This window comes from Elephas maximus, chromosome 4 (assembly GCF_024166365.1).
Source record: "Elephas maximus indicus isolate mEleMax1 chromosome 4, mEleMax1 primary haplotype, whole genome shotgun sequence".
NCBI lineage: Eukaryota > Metazoa > Chordata > Mammalia > Proboscidea > Elephantidae > Elephas > Elephas maximus.
In genome coordinates, this window is record NC_064822.1 from 131,764,233 (window position 1) to 131,777,509 (window position 13,277).

Consider the following 13,277-nt stretch of genomic DNA (forward strand, 5'->3'; position numbering starts at 1 on the left):
CAAAGCCAGTAGGTTGCCCAAACTTAAGGCAGAGCAGTGGTGTTTAAACTTTCAAGTGCATCAGCATCCCCGGGAGGGCTAGTCAAAACAGAGATTGCTGGGCCCAAGCCACAGAGTTTCTGATTCAGCTGGACTGGAGTGGGGCTGAGAATCTGCGTTTCTAACAAGGTCCTGGGTGCTGCTGCTGCTGCTCTGGGGACCACGTGTTGAGATATACGGGCATAGAGGTTAAGAGGTCACATTTTAAAGTCAGAAGGATCTGAGCTGGAACCCAGGCTTGGGCCTTGTATGGCTTCAGGCAGATTACTTTGTCTCTGTAAGCTTCCCATTAGGGCTAATAAAAAGGATTGTGTGAAGAGTTAAATTGGATGATACATATAGAATGTTCAGCACACAGATAGTGCACAATATACATTCACTGTTTTTCCATTCTTAGGCTAAATGTGGGGCCAACCCCCTGGCCCTTTCTGTGCTTCTACTCCCTTATCTGTAAAGTAGGAATTTCCAGTAATCTGTATTATATGGCAGTTGAAGGAATTCAATAAGACAATGTTTTTTTAAGAGTAAAAAGCTTTGTCTAAATGTGACAACTTTATTAACCATATTAGAGATTAAGCATACAGTCCTCTTCTGTAGCTCTTTTTTTTTTTTATGGTAAATATATATGTAACAAAACATTCTTCACATGTACAGTTCAGTGATCAATTTATGTTCATCATGCTGCTCTACCATCACCCTTATCTGTTCTCAGATTTTTTCAGCACCCTTAACAGAAGCTTAGTGTCCCCCAAGCAGCAAGTTTTCCTTTCCCCCTCCCTTCTGCCCGCCCTTGGTAACCACTAATAAATTTAGGTCTCTAACTCTATGGGGCAGTTCTACTCTGCCCTACAGGGCCACTATGAGTCGGAATCAATTCCATGGCAATGGGTTTGGTTTTTTGGTTTTAACTCTATGGGGTCGGTCTACTCTGTCCTGTAGGATCACTATGAGTTGGAATCGACTCAACTGCAGTGGGTATGGTTTTGGTTTACATACAATTGCCTGGAGCCCTCGTGGCACCGTGGTTAAGTGATACGGCTGCTAACCAAAAGGTGAACAGTTTGAATCCACCAGCTGCTCCCTGGAAACGCTTTGGGGCAGTTCTATGCTGTCCTATAGGGTCTCTCTGGGTTGGAATTGACTCAACGGCAACGGATTAATACGCTTGCTTATTCTAGATATTTCATACAAATGGAATCATATAATATCTGTTCTTTGTGACTAACTTATTTCACTCAGCATATTTTCAAGCTTCTTTCTTCCTCTCAGGTTGATTTGAAAATCTACGGCAAAGGGTTTAAGGATTCCGATAAGTCCTTCAGACTCTAGCTCTCACTGTTAGTTTTATTTGTATGGAGGTGGGAACAACAACGTAGGATCAGTCATTTTATTTCTCCTTCTGTCTAGGGTTACCTTTATCTACTGCTGATGTATTATTCTTTGCAGGTAGATTGTGGTTTCTTTCCTTGGCCATCTGTCACATGTGGGGAAAGAATACCTACTTGAGTGAAGATGGGTCAGCAGTCACTGGAAAATTCTTTAGGGACAAAAGATGGCTTAAAAAATTTAATTTGTATATTTTACAAAATGGTGTGACATTATTAGAGGTTATACTTCGGAATGGCTTCCCACTCTCAAAAGTGATGTTCCCTGGCTTCTGAACTTTTCTACTTTTATTGCCTTTTGTTTCTGTAGTTGTATTGTCAGTTTTTTGTTTTGCTTTTTTTTAATTTTTACCTTAGCTCCTTGGCAAGGCCTAAGTCACAGAACCTTCTTGACCACCAACAGTTTGAAGCAGGCTAGTAGAGACAGGAACCATATTTCATTTCTACCTCCTTTCAAAGACTTAACTAGATGCCTGGTTTCTTTCTGGGATCAGGAGCTCTAAGAGCAAAGAAAAAAGTTATTTTACATTAAGATAATTTAAACAAAGACCCTTGCATCATTAAAAAAAGCTCCAGAAAAAAGGCAAGCTTCACTCAAATCAACAATTTTTTTACTGTAATAATAACATTTTCCTCCCAAGTACTGGGTGGAGAAGACACTTTAGTGAGCAAGGCCACTGGGGTTTTTCACCACCTTCGGCAAGGAGGTGAACGCTTATTAACTCCACCTGCACAGGACCATCCTGCATGGTTTTCTCTATTACTCAGGCCTGAATTCTTCCATTGAATGTTTACTCTTCTGTTATGAATGCTTCTTTTACAGGAGACATCAAGTCTTGCCAATTCTCTCAACATCTAGCTGTAGTACCTCATTTGGAATCTAGGTGATTTGATTTAATTGGCTTTTAATGAATTTTTATAATAGTATTATGTTAGAAAATCATGTTTTCCCCTTTCTTAAACCCAGTGCCATTGAGTTGATTCAGACTCATAGCGACCCTATAGGGCAGAGTAGAACTGCCCCATAGAGTTCCAAGCCGTGCCTGGTGGATGCAAACTACTGACCTTTTGGTTAGCAGCCATAGCACTTAACCACTACGCTACCAGGGTTCCCTTTATTACTCAATACTTTTTCAGCTTTACTATTATGATGACTTTTTTAAAGGTACGACTGTAAAATACAGTCTGAAATCTGTTTAAAAAATGGACGTCTCCAGACATATGAAACGGAAAAATGAGAGGACTAATTACGCAAGGTTGAAGGTTCCACTGACGCTTCGGTTTCCCTGTTGGAGATGGTTGTTGTGTCCATTGGCTTCTGAGCAACTTTCGTATTTTTCTAAATTTATAGGTAGACAAGTCCTCCCCAGGGAGCAAGAGAAAGACCAGCTTCAATTTCAGCTCTATTTTGCTATATCACTTTTAAACTTGGGTTTTGGTTTACTTTAATGTAAATCCCTCTGGTGGCCCTTCCACTTCTAAAATTCTCTGATTGTGGGTGATGTTTCAGCAAAATTACCAAAGGTTAGTTCAAATTGTGATCGTTTCTTTTTCTTTAAGAGCAATTTCCAGCAAACAGCTACTTTGGGAAAAAAAATGCAGGCTCATAGGTCAAATTAGTTTTGTTAACCTAATTATTTGAATTCAGAAGACTTGTTTTAAAAAGCAGGATTGCTTTACTTTTTTTTTAAATAAAGGTTTCTGTAAGTTGCAGAAATATGAAATACTGGCATTTTAAAGAAGGACACTGATTTTTTAACTGAAATATGAAAAAAGCAAAAGACAAATTCATCTTTCTGGAAATAGGCACAGCAGCTCTTTACCAAATGTCACTGTCCACTAATGTGTGAAGTGCCTCTGAGGGGCTCATGGTGACTAGCTGGGGCGGCGCCTCTGAGAACCCACCAACACTGTTGGTAATAGATGACATTTTGATTACTAATGAACTAAGGAACTGAAAACAAGAATTCAGTTGGAGGCAGTCAACTGGAGGGTCTATTATATGTACACAACACTGTCGGCAACCGATTCACCACTTACAGGAATAAAGGTGAAGCCAACCATGTTGTTCATGATAATGGCTTGGAAGATTTTCTTATTTAAAAGCAATCACTTCTGACCTTTCTTCTGAACATAATGATGACGAAAACTAATAAATGAGAAGACAGGACACTCTGCTTCAACAAACAGCAGTTTTATTCCTGTGCTAGTGAGAGGGTATGTAAGGTACTACATAGATTTCTTGGCCACAGTTACACATATGAAAATAAACAAATACATACTTTAAATAAGCAGGACTAATGAAATTCTCTGTTCAAATAGAGTTAGTTAGAAACGCAAATACTGTGGTTGGATGCAATAGTATGGGAAAAAAGAAAGAAAGAATCGTCTACTACCATTTTAAATAACCAGATTTGCAGAGAAAGAATAAATGATGTAAAACAAAAGTGCTCTACTATAGAACATAATAAGCTCAGTTGCTGGAATCATTTACATTATTTATTTAAGCTTCACAAGGAATAGCCGGATGAACCCCCACAAGTAATAGTATTATTAGACACTGACTACCTTACATCCAAAGTATCAGGCAATTTACACTCAAACAGTGTACGTTGAATATAATATATGAGCTGTGCACCAATCTCTACAAGGTAGAGAAGAGATTAAAGACTTGGTTCTTGTCCTTGAAGAACTTAAAGCCTGAGGAGCTCAGCATGGAAGAGCAGGGATCTTCAAGTATTCTTCAGGTAAGAACATTGGTGCACCCTTTTGTTGGTGTGGTCGACCAGGAAGTGCCACGAAGGCTGTTGCAGACTTGTCCACTAGCTTGTGGACAGAACACTGCCCAACTCTGCTACAAACTCATAAAGCCACAATTGCACATACTCCCTTTCTAATGGGATGCTTATCTACATACACAGCTATTAAAACACAGCATTTTGAGCATAACAGAAAGCTTACTCTTAGGGTGAGAATAGTATTTTTTAAAAGAAATTACTTAAGGCACAAAACAGCCATAACTAATCCTTCTTGTGAATATTCTAGAAGGGACAAATTGCATTTGTATGACATTATTCACAGTTTTGCATAACTTATTTTGGTATCTTATATAAAATCATATGCATTGGCATATGTTGTTAGGTGCCATTGAGTCAGTTCTGACTCATAGCGACCCTATGTACAACAGAGGGAAACACTGCTTGGTCCTGCACCATCCTCACAGTCGTTGCTGTGTCTGAGCTCACTGTTTCAGCCACTGAGTCAATCCATGTCATTGAGGGTCTTCCTCTTTTGCTGACCCTCTACTCTACCAAGCATGATGTCTTTCTTCAGGGACTGGTCCCTATATGCACTGGCATGTAAATCAAAACCAAAACCAAACCCATTGCCATTGAGTCAATTCCAACTCATAGTGGCCCTATAGGACAGAGTAGAACTGCTCCATAGGGTTTCCAAGGAGCGGTTGGTGGATTTGAACTGCTGATGTTTTGGATAACAGCCAAGCTCTTAATCACTTAGGTTATGAAAATAATCTTTGATAAATCTGTTAATAGACCTTTTATCTCCATTACATAAACCCATTTTAGGAGCATTCACCAACAATTATCTTATTGAATGAATGTATCTATATAGGCAATCTTTCAAAAATTAAAATGCCTTATTTTTGTTGCATACATTTCCCCATCGTGCCTCATACAAGTCAAGAGTATTCTTTCAGCCAAAGGTATTTTCATTGCTAGAAACAATTTTTAGAATAGATTTTTTGCTATTATTATGGCTCCATCAAATGTTATTCTGCAATTTAACTAAAATGGCCAAACATTTTCAAAGGCATCATCCACTATGAGAATCTAAGGCTGTGTCTTTAGAATGCCAAACCCGGTAAATTTAGTCAAACACCCGGTAAATTCACAAGGCTAAATTAGTCAATTCAGTGTCTTATCCACTAAATCATTTGGCCAATGTAGTCAAAGTGAATACCCAAAAGGGCAATATATCCTAATAGAAACGTGTGACGACAATTTCAAAGAACAATCTAGTCATACAGAACGGATTCCATTTTCTCCTCTTGATGACGTTTTTAGCTTCCCTTTTCAAATGTTTTCCCTTCTTTGCATCATTTCACTTGCTTTTTGCAGTTATGGCTTACAGATTTTCCTTTGATATGAAATGCTTTTTGAATACTTGATGTGACTCTAAACTTCAGGTTAAAAACACTCAGATACTTAACGAGGCATTTGGACTGACAGGGCACTTTCTACTTGACTCTTCAGGGATGAGGTACTGTTGAGGGCTTGTTCGCTGCCACTTTGGGGGAAAAGAAGTCATTTCTTCTTGGCTGATCAGTGACTTTCATCTCCTCAATGAAGGAGAGCCCGGAGAGCCTTTGAACCGCTACCCCAAATGATCAGCTTATTTATTACCTATTGTTTTCCACCAAGTTTGGTTTGGTCTGGCCAATGTGTATGAAGTAAACACTTTCTAGAGCATTTCAGAGTTGGTGCTCGAATCTTACCATTCCTATCATACATATTTGATAGGTTTATGATTTCAGGATTCCAACCTCAGACAATTCCCCAAAAGCTAAGTGAGTAAGAATTTAGTATACAGCCCAAGAATTTTATTGCAAAAAGTGTTTAATATAAGAACTGTATTCTTAGGCACCAAAGCAAGAGAATCAGAGTGTGAAGTATAACATGTGAGGTGTATTTTTGTATTGTTGGGAGTCTGCTTACTGGTTGCATATTATATTCTTATGTCATTTTGGACTTTCTTTCAAGAGGTAATAACAAAAGTAATTAAACACCTCCCCAGATAAAACTACCCCCAACATAACTGTGAGCTATGGCCATTTTACTATTTAAAAGTGGAATCATGGTCATTTCTTGTGTAAAGCAGGGCCTGAAAAGACTATGAAATTATACTAAGGGGTGTAAGGAGATAAAATAAGCCAAAAATAGAATCACATTTGACTGGGAAAACAAACATTCAATAGGGGGAAGGGGAGCAAGTTGTGAAGAGAGGGCTCAAAGTGATAAGAGATGGTAAATTACTTAGAACAAATACGTGCAAGCCAAGACAGAAACGTGAGTCTTTGAAATACCTGATTTCAAGGGTTGAAAAGTTGGCTGCCATCCAGAGAACAACAGAACGATAATAAGAAATTGATTTAATGAGAAGAGATTAAAGGAGTTAATTATAGAGAACTTGGATAAATAATTATTAAGATGCAAGATGGAACTCTCCAAGCCTTTGATAGGTCCAAAGCACTTTGATGCCTTCACAATTAAAGTGCATGGCACAGGTGCGCAGACAGGATGCCCACCAAGACAGGAAATGGAATGTTTACCAAGATGTAGCACATGATGGGATTAAATTAAAATGCACCCAGTTGGGCTGAATGTCAATGAAACCTTTTTTTCCCCTCCAAAATTTAATAAATAGATCAACTAGATTATGTATTTCCTCTTCTCAGAGAGAACAGTGAAACATTTGTTGCTAAGGAGATTTAAAATTAGAAAGGTGTAGCGTAGTAATAAGCATTTCCTGGATTAGACTAAAAAAACCTGGTTTTCCCTTGTCACATTCATTTTCATAACTCAGATTCCACCCCCAGGCATGGCCGAGGTATGTGAGGGTTATTTACTATTACAGATGTGTAGGTTTTTTATAGTTTTAATTCCTGGTTTGTGCAATTAATTGCTCTCTCTTCTAGATGCACTAGCTTGCTACTGAAACAGCATCAACACTCACCAGTGTGTGGCCTGTGGAGCTGCTGCTGTCCTGGACTGGCTGGCTCAGTTATCTCACTGCCTTGCTGAAGCCCTCTTTTAAGCTTAATTGAAGGTAGTACAGCAAGCCTAACATTACTATTAGGATGTTTAGGATGTTCTCGCGCGCCTTATGTGAGTAGAAATGTGTAGTTTTCTGGAACAGTGCATATCGGGTTGCAGGCACTTACTAAAAGTTTTCTGAATGAATGTTGCATATGAATATGAATTTATCTTTCCATGCATTAATGTGCTTTGCCCCAGCAACATTAGTTCAAAATTCTGATTTGTTTTTGTCTTGCCTTTTTTAAAATAATGTAGGAAAAGTTATTCCTAATAGATGCCATAGCTCATAAATCTCTGACCTTTATTTTCTATTGGTCCATCTGCCTCACTTACACATATGTTGTTCCTTTTCATTTCTAGAAGATCCGCCTAGTTCCCCGATACAGAATCACAGCTTAACACTGTCATTTCACAAGAGCATTGAACACAAAGACACTGTGAAAACTCTGAATCTTCTTGTTACACTTCCCATTTATTCTTATGAAGATTTTTACCGTTTTTATAACCTTCAAATAGCCCTGGCATTTTTGCTAGTTTGGGTGTAGATTTACATAACTATAGATAGCTATTTTAGATGTTACTAGGCAAATTATATCCACAATATTACTTATGGGGCTTTATGGTAAGTAGCAAAAATATATGCTTTGAAAAAAATGTATTCTTTCTGCAAATGAAGGTGTGAGATCAACAAACTTGACCTCTAATTACTAAGTTTATTACAGAGAAATTTGTAATGAGAAAAAGGCAAATATTCCTCGCTCATCTTCTCAGGTAGCCATGAGGATTCCATACAGATATCTTTCAAATTTTCCCCAGGAGACCCTTGGAACTGGACCCTGATGAAAGCAATACCCACTTCCGAAATTTGTTATAGTCAAAATAAGGCATGACATAAGATAAACTTAGCAGAGTTTGTAGTGTCTATTATAGTAAATGCAGTTTACTTTAGGTGACTATTTGCCATTTTGACTTCACTGATTGATTCTGGAAAATTTTCTATTAAGCACCACTGAGTTTCTTGTTGTTGTGTTGTTTGTTTAATCAACTATATATGATGTTTGTGGACATTTCCATTAAAAATGTTGGTATTAGATCCATTGATCAGGAGCATAATCTTCCACCATAGTCTTATTTTAGTGAGAAAATCAAGTATGACTGGCCTAATTTTGACTTTTCCAGGAATGCAGCCCACTGGAAATAATACGAAGACTACTATGCACACATAAACCAACACATACATTAAAATATGGGCATGCATGTTCACACTCCACCCTCCAGTATTCATTTGGATACTGATAGGAATGTAGTGAAATAATCTCCAAGCACTGTGCATGTTGATTGATTCTCACGATGATTGTTTCCTTTCAGGGGTACAGTTCGCATTCTTCTTAACACAAGTACTTCATCATTTTTGCTTGGATCATACTCTATCAGAACCCCCAACCCTGTAGTTTGGGTTTGCCTTGCAAGTTACATGGCCTCCGAGCTGACCGCTTTGGCTTGTACCCTTGGCCGGAGAAAGAGGAAATAGTTTAGGCACAACAACCCAGATCAGCCTTGGTGCCACTTCATCTTTTTCCCCCCTCTAAACCTGTTTTTGATGATTATGTTTCTCCAAAAGGCATGTGCATCATCTTTGGATCTCAAGACCCATAGGCCAGCCATACAGCAAAGCTAGCCACACTATGCGTTCTCTCCAACCCTGTCTTTTAGCCTATGCAGTGACTATCAAAATAGGTAGAAATCACGGCCTAAGGAATTGCCTCTGCAATAGCCTCTATATACATTTTCCCAGTAGTCCTGTCATACAGGTTAAATTACTTTATGTAGAACAATCCATGAACACTTTAGTGTGGAAAAATAGTATTATATAAAGCTTAATATTAAACATTATGAAAAAATAAATATTTACAGAAGAAACTACAAAATACAACTATGTACAATAATATCTGTTACCTTTAAATTACATAAATTCTTTAAAATTCTTCAGATTAATAAATTATACATAGTATCAACAGAAATAGCCGGCATCTTTCTAGGGCATGAAGCAAGTTTTTTAAAAAATCACACAGGGAATAGCTTTTATCCAGGAGCTCTTTAGGTACATTCCTAATGCCTTGAATAGACTGCATCTGAAAGGAAGAACATTGTAATTAGAAGTTGTAGTAGGGTGTGGCATAGTTGCTAGTTCTGCTCATTAAAATTACAAATGGGAAAGACTAACAGAAACAACTAAAGCTCAATATGGTTTAGGATGAGATCATTCCTGTGGGGCCAGGTCATTCCATTTAGAACCACAGATTATTAGTATTGAAAGAGACTAATGATTCCAGCCTTACCCCCACCCCCTTGCACCTTTCTGAGTTGGTTTTACAGATGAGGCCACAGGTTTAGAGAGACGAAGTAATTCACTTAAGGCTATACAGCTTGTTAATGCAAGCTAGCTCCAGAGCTTTGAACTGAATCTTAACCTTCAGATGCCTGGTAGTTATAGCTAGCTTTTTTTAGGAGTACCCAAGAATATGCTAAAAACAGACTCTCCAACTGTCAAAATAACACAAAGGAACCTCCAAGATCCCCAGAGCCCTCTCCATCCTGGAGTTTTTTGAAGAATCTGACATGTGAAAACCTTAATTTACTACACAGATAGATTAGGGAGTAATTATTTACAATACAAAAGGATTATGTGATTTACAAAGGACTCCTTTAAATAGCAGCTCTCTCATGTATTGGTGCTTTACAGATTATTAACTATTTAACTGGCAGACAAGTACATAAAATATTAGGAGATATTGACAACTGAAGATCAAACAGAAATGGAGATAAACCAGCTCTGAAATAATATCTGCCAAAAAATATCATCTGATTTACAGATAGATAACCAGTCCCTGTGGCAAGTATCTGAAACCTTCTTCCAACCTCCATGTGACTGATCCATCTTGAAGTAGATCCTCCAACCCCAGTCAAGCCTTCAGTTAACTGTAGCCCAAGCCAATGTCTGAACTGCAACCTCAGGAGAGGCCCTGGGCTAGAAAAAAAACCTCTCTAAGGACTATAGAAACTGTGAAATAATAAATGTTGATTTAAGCTGCTGAGGTTTGGGGCAAAGTTTTAGGCAGTAATAGAGGACAGTACAATGTAGGTTCAACTTTGCAATTATCCTGTGTGATGAGTTAGGTCTTACTGATGGCCCAGAGTGGGAAAAGGCATGAGGACTTTTCTCTTGTCAAGTAATTATTGTCTGATAAAAGCAGTGCCCTACACAGTTAATTAAAAAAAAAAAAAAAATTTTTTTTCTTTTTACTGATTTTTTCATTTAAATAGTGTTACATGCTTATTCTAGATAATTTGTAAAATACACAAACTAGAAGAAAAAATCATATGTATTTCTATTGCTCAGAGAAATTTGTAATACTATTTTGGTATATTTCTCTCCAGTCTTTTTTTTTTTTCTTCTATGCATTGTTTTTGTTTGTTTTACATTCTGATATTTTTACTTTTTTTACAAAACATTTTTATATCTGTTACTATAATCTCTTCAAATATATCATTCTTAATGACTGCATTGTGTTCTATTAAGAGAATGCTTCATGTTGTATTTAGTCCTCTATTGTTAAGTATTTATTTGCTCATACATTTAGCTGTAAAAAGCTTAAAACAAAAGCTTTTTCAGTACTTAAAATGGTAGTAGAAATATTGTGTCACAAGATAAGGGCATATTAAGGACCTTGATGTTGTTGTTGTTAGGTGCTGTCGAGTTGGTTCCGGTGCATAGTTATCCTACGTACGACAGAACGAAACACTGCCCATTCTTGCGCCATCCTCACAATTGTTGCTATGTTTGAGCCCATTGTTGGAGCCACTGTGTCAATCCATCTTGCTGAGGGTCTTTTTCTTTTCTGCTCACTTTCTACTTTACTAAGCATGATGTCCTTCTCCAGAGACTGATTCCTCCTGATAACATGTCCAAAGTACGTGAGAGGAAGTCTCACCATCCTTGCTTCTAAGGAGCATTCTGGCTGTACTTCTTCCAAGACAGATTTGTTCGTTCTTCTGGCAGTCCACGGTATATTCAATATTCTTCACCAACACCATAATTCAAAGGCTTCAATTCCTCTTTGGCCTTCCTTATTCATTGTCCAGCTTTTGAGTGCATACAAGGTGATTGAAAATACCATGGCTTGGATCAGGTGCACCTTAGTCCTCAAAGTAACATCTTTACTTTTTAACACTTTAAGAGGTCTTTTGCAGCAGATTTGCCCAGTACGATGCTTCATTTGATTTCTTAACTGCTGCTTCCATGAGCATTGATTGTGGATCCAAGTAAAATGAAATTCTTGACGACTTCAATCTTTTCTCAGTTTATCAAGATGTTGCTTATTGGTCTGGTTGTGAGGATTTTTGTTTTATGTTGAGGTGTCATCCATACTGAAGGCTGTAGTCTTTGATCTTCATCAGTAAGTGCTTCAAGTCCTCTTCTGTTTCAGCAAGCAAAGCTGTGTTGTCTGCATATCGCAGGTTGTTAATGAGTCTTCCTCCCATCTTGATGCTGAGTTCTTCATATAGGCCAGTTTCTCAGATTATTTGCACAGCATACAGACTGAATAAGTATGGTGAAAGGATACAACCCTGACACACACCTTTCCTGATTTTAAACCCTGCGGTATCCCCTTGTTCTGTTAGAACAGCTACCTCTTTGTCTATGTACAGGTTCCACATGAGCACAATAAGGTGTTCTTGAATTCCCATTCTTTGCAATGTCACCCATAATTTGTTATGATTCACACAGCTGAATGCCTTTGCATAGTCAATAAAACACAGATAAACATCTTTCTGGTATTCTCTACTTTCAGCCAAGATCATCTGCCATCAGCAATGATATCCCTTGTTCCACATCCTCTTCTGAATTCTGCTTAAATATCTGGCAGTTCCCTATTGATGTACTGCTGCAACCATTTTTGAATTATGTTTAGCAAAATTTTACTTGTGTGTTATAATAATGATATCATTCGATAATTTCTGCATTCTGTTGGATCACCTATCTTTGGAATAGGCACAAACATGGATCTCTTCCAGTCAGTTGGCCAGGTAGCTTCTTCCAAAATCTTTGGCATAGATGAGTGAGTGTTTCTAGTATTGCAGCCATTTATTGAAACATCTCAGTTGGTATTCTGTCAATTTCTGGAGGCTTGTTTTTTGCCAATGCCTTCACTGCAGCTTAGACTTCTGCCTTTGATACCATCAGTTCTTGATCATATGCTACCTACTGAACTGGTTGAATGTCAGCCAATTTTTTTTTTTTTTTTTTTGGTACAGTAACTCTGTATATTCCTTCCATCTCCTTTTGATGCTTCCTGTGTCATTCAATATTTTCCCCATATAATCCTGCAATATTGAAACTTGAGGTTTGAATATATTCTTCTAGCTTGAGAAATGTCAATTGTGCTCTTCCCTTTTGGCTTTTTAACTCAAGTTCTTTGGACATTTCATTACAATACTTTGTCTTCTTGAGCCACCCTTTGAAATCTTCTGTCGAACTCTTTTACTTCATTATTTTTTCTGTTTACTTTAGCTACTCATTGTTCAAGAGCAATTTTCAGAGTTTCTTCTGATATCCACTTTGGCCTTTTCTTTCTTTTCTGTATTTTTAATGACCGTTTGCCTTCTTCATGTATGATGTCCTTAATGTCATCCCACAACTCATCTAGTCTTTGGTCATTAGTGTTTAATATGTCAAATCTATTCTTGAGATGGTCTCTAAATTCAGGTGGGATATACTCAAGGTCATACTTTGGCTCTCATGGACTCGTTTGAATTTTGTCCAGCTTCAACTTGAACTTGCATATGAGCAATCAATAGTCTATTCCAAAGTGATTTTACAATTTGAACTCCCAGTTCTGATTTCAAAACATCCTCCCTAGCTATGAGCTTATCACCTAGAAAAGAAATGTTAGGCAGAGTCCTTAATAGAGGGCTTCCTAGGCTAGACAGGGAGGGACACCAGGTATGAAATCAG

At 37.8% G+C, this 13,277-nt stretch overlaps 1 protein-coding gene across 3 annotated transcripts in view; it reads right to left on the minus strand.

Moving 5' to 3' along the window:
* Window positions 1-3,602: 3,602 nt before the first annotated feature.
* PTPRB (protein tyrosine phosphatase receptor type B) overlaps window positions 3,603-13,277 on the minus strand; it is a 139,129-nt gene continuing 129,454 nt past the window's right edge. For all 3 annotated transcript variants that reach the window (XM_049883886.1, XM_049883885.1, XM_049883887.1), the window contains one exon: window positions 3,603-9,393. In XM_049883886.1, coding sequence (XP_049739843.1) covers window positions 9,371-9,393 — 23 coding nt within the window. In that variant the 3' untranslated portion in view covers window positions 3,603-9,370. The remainder of the gene's footprint in view (window positions 9,394-13,277) is intronic.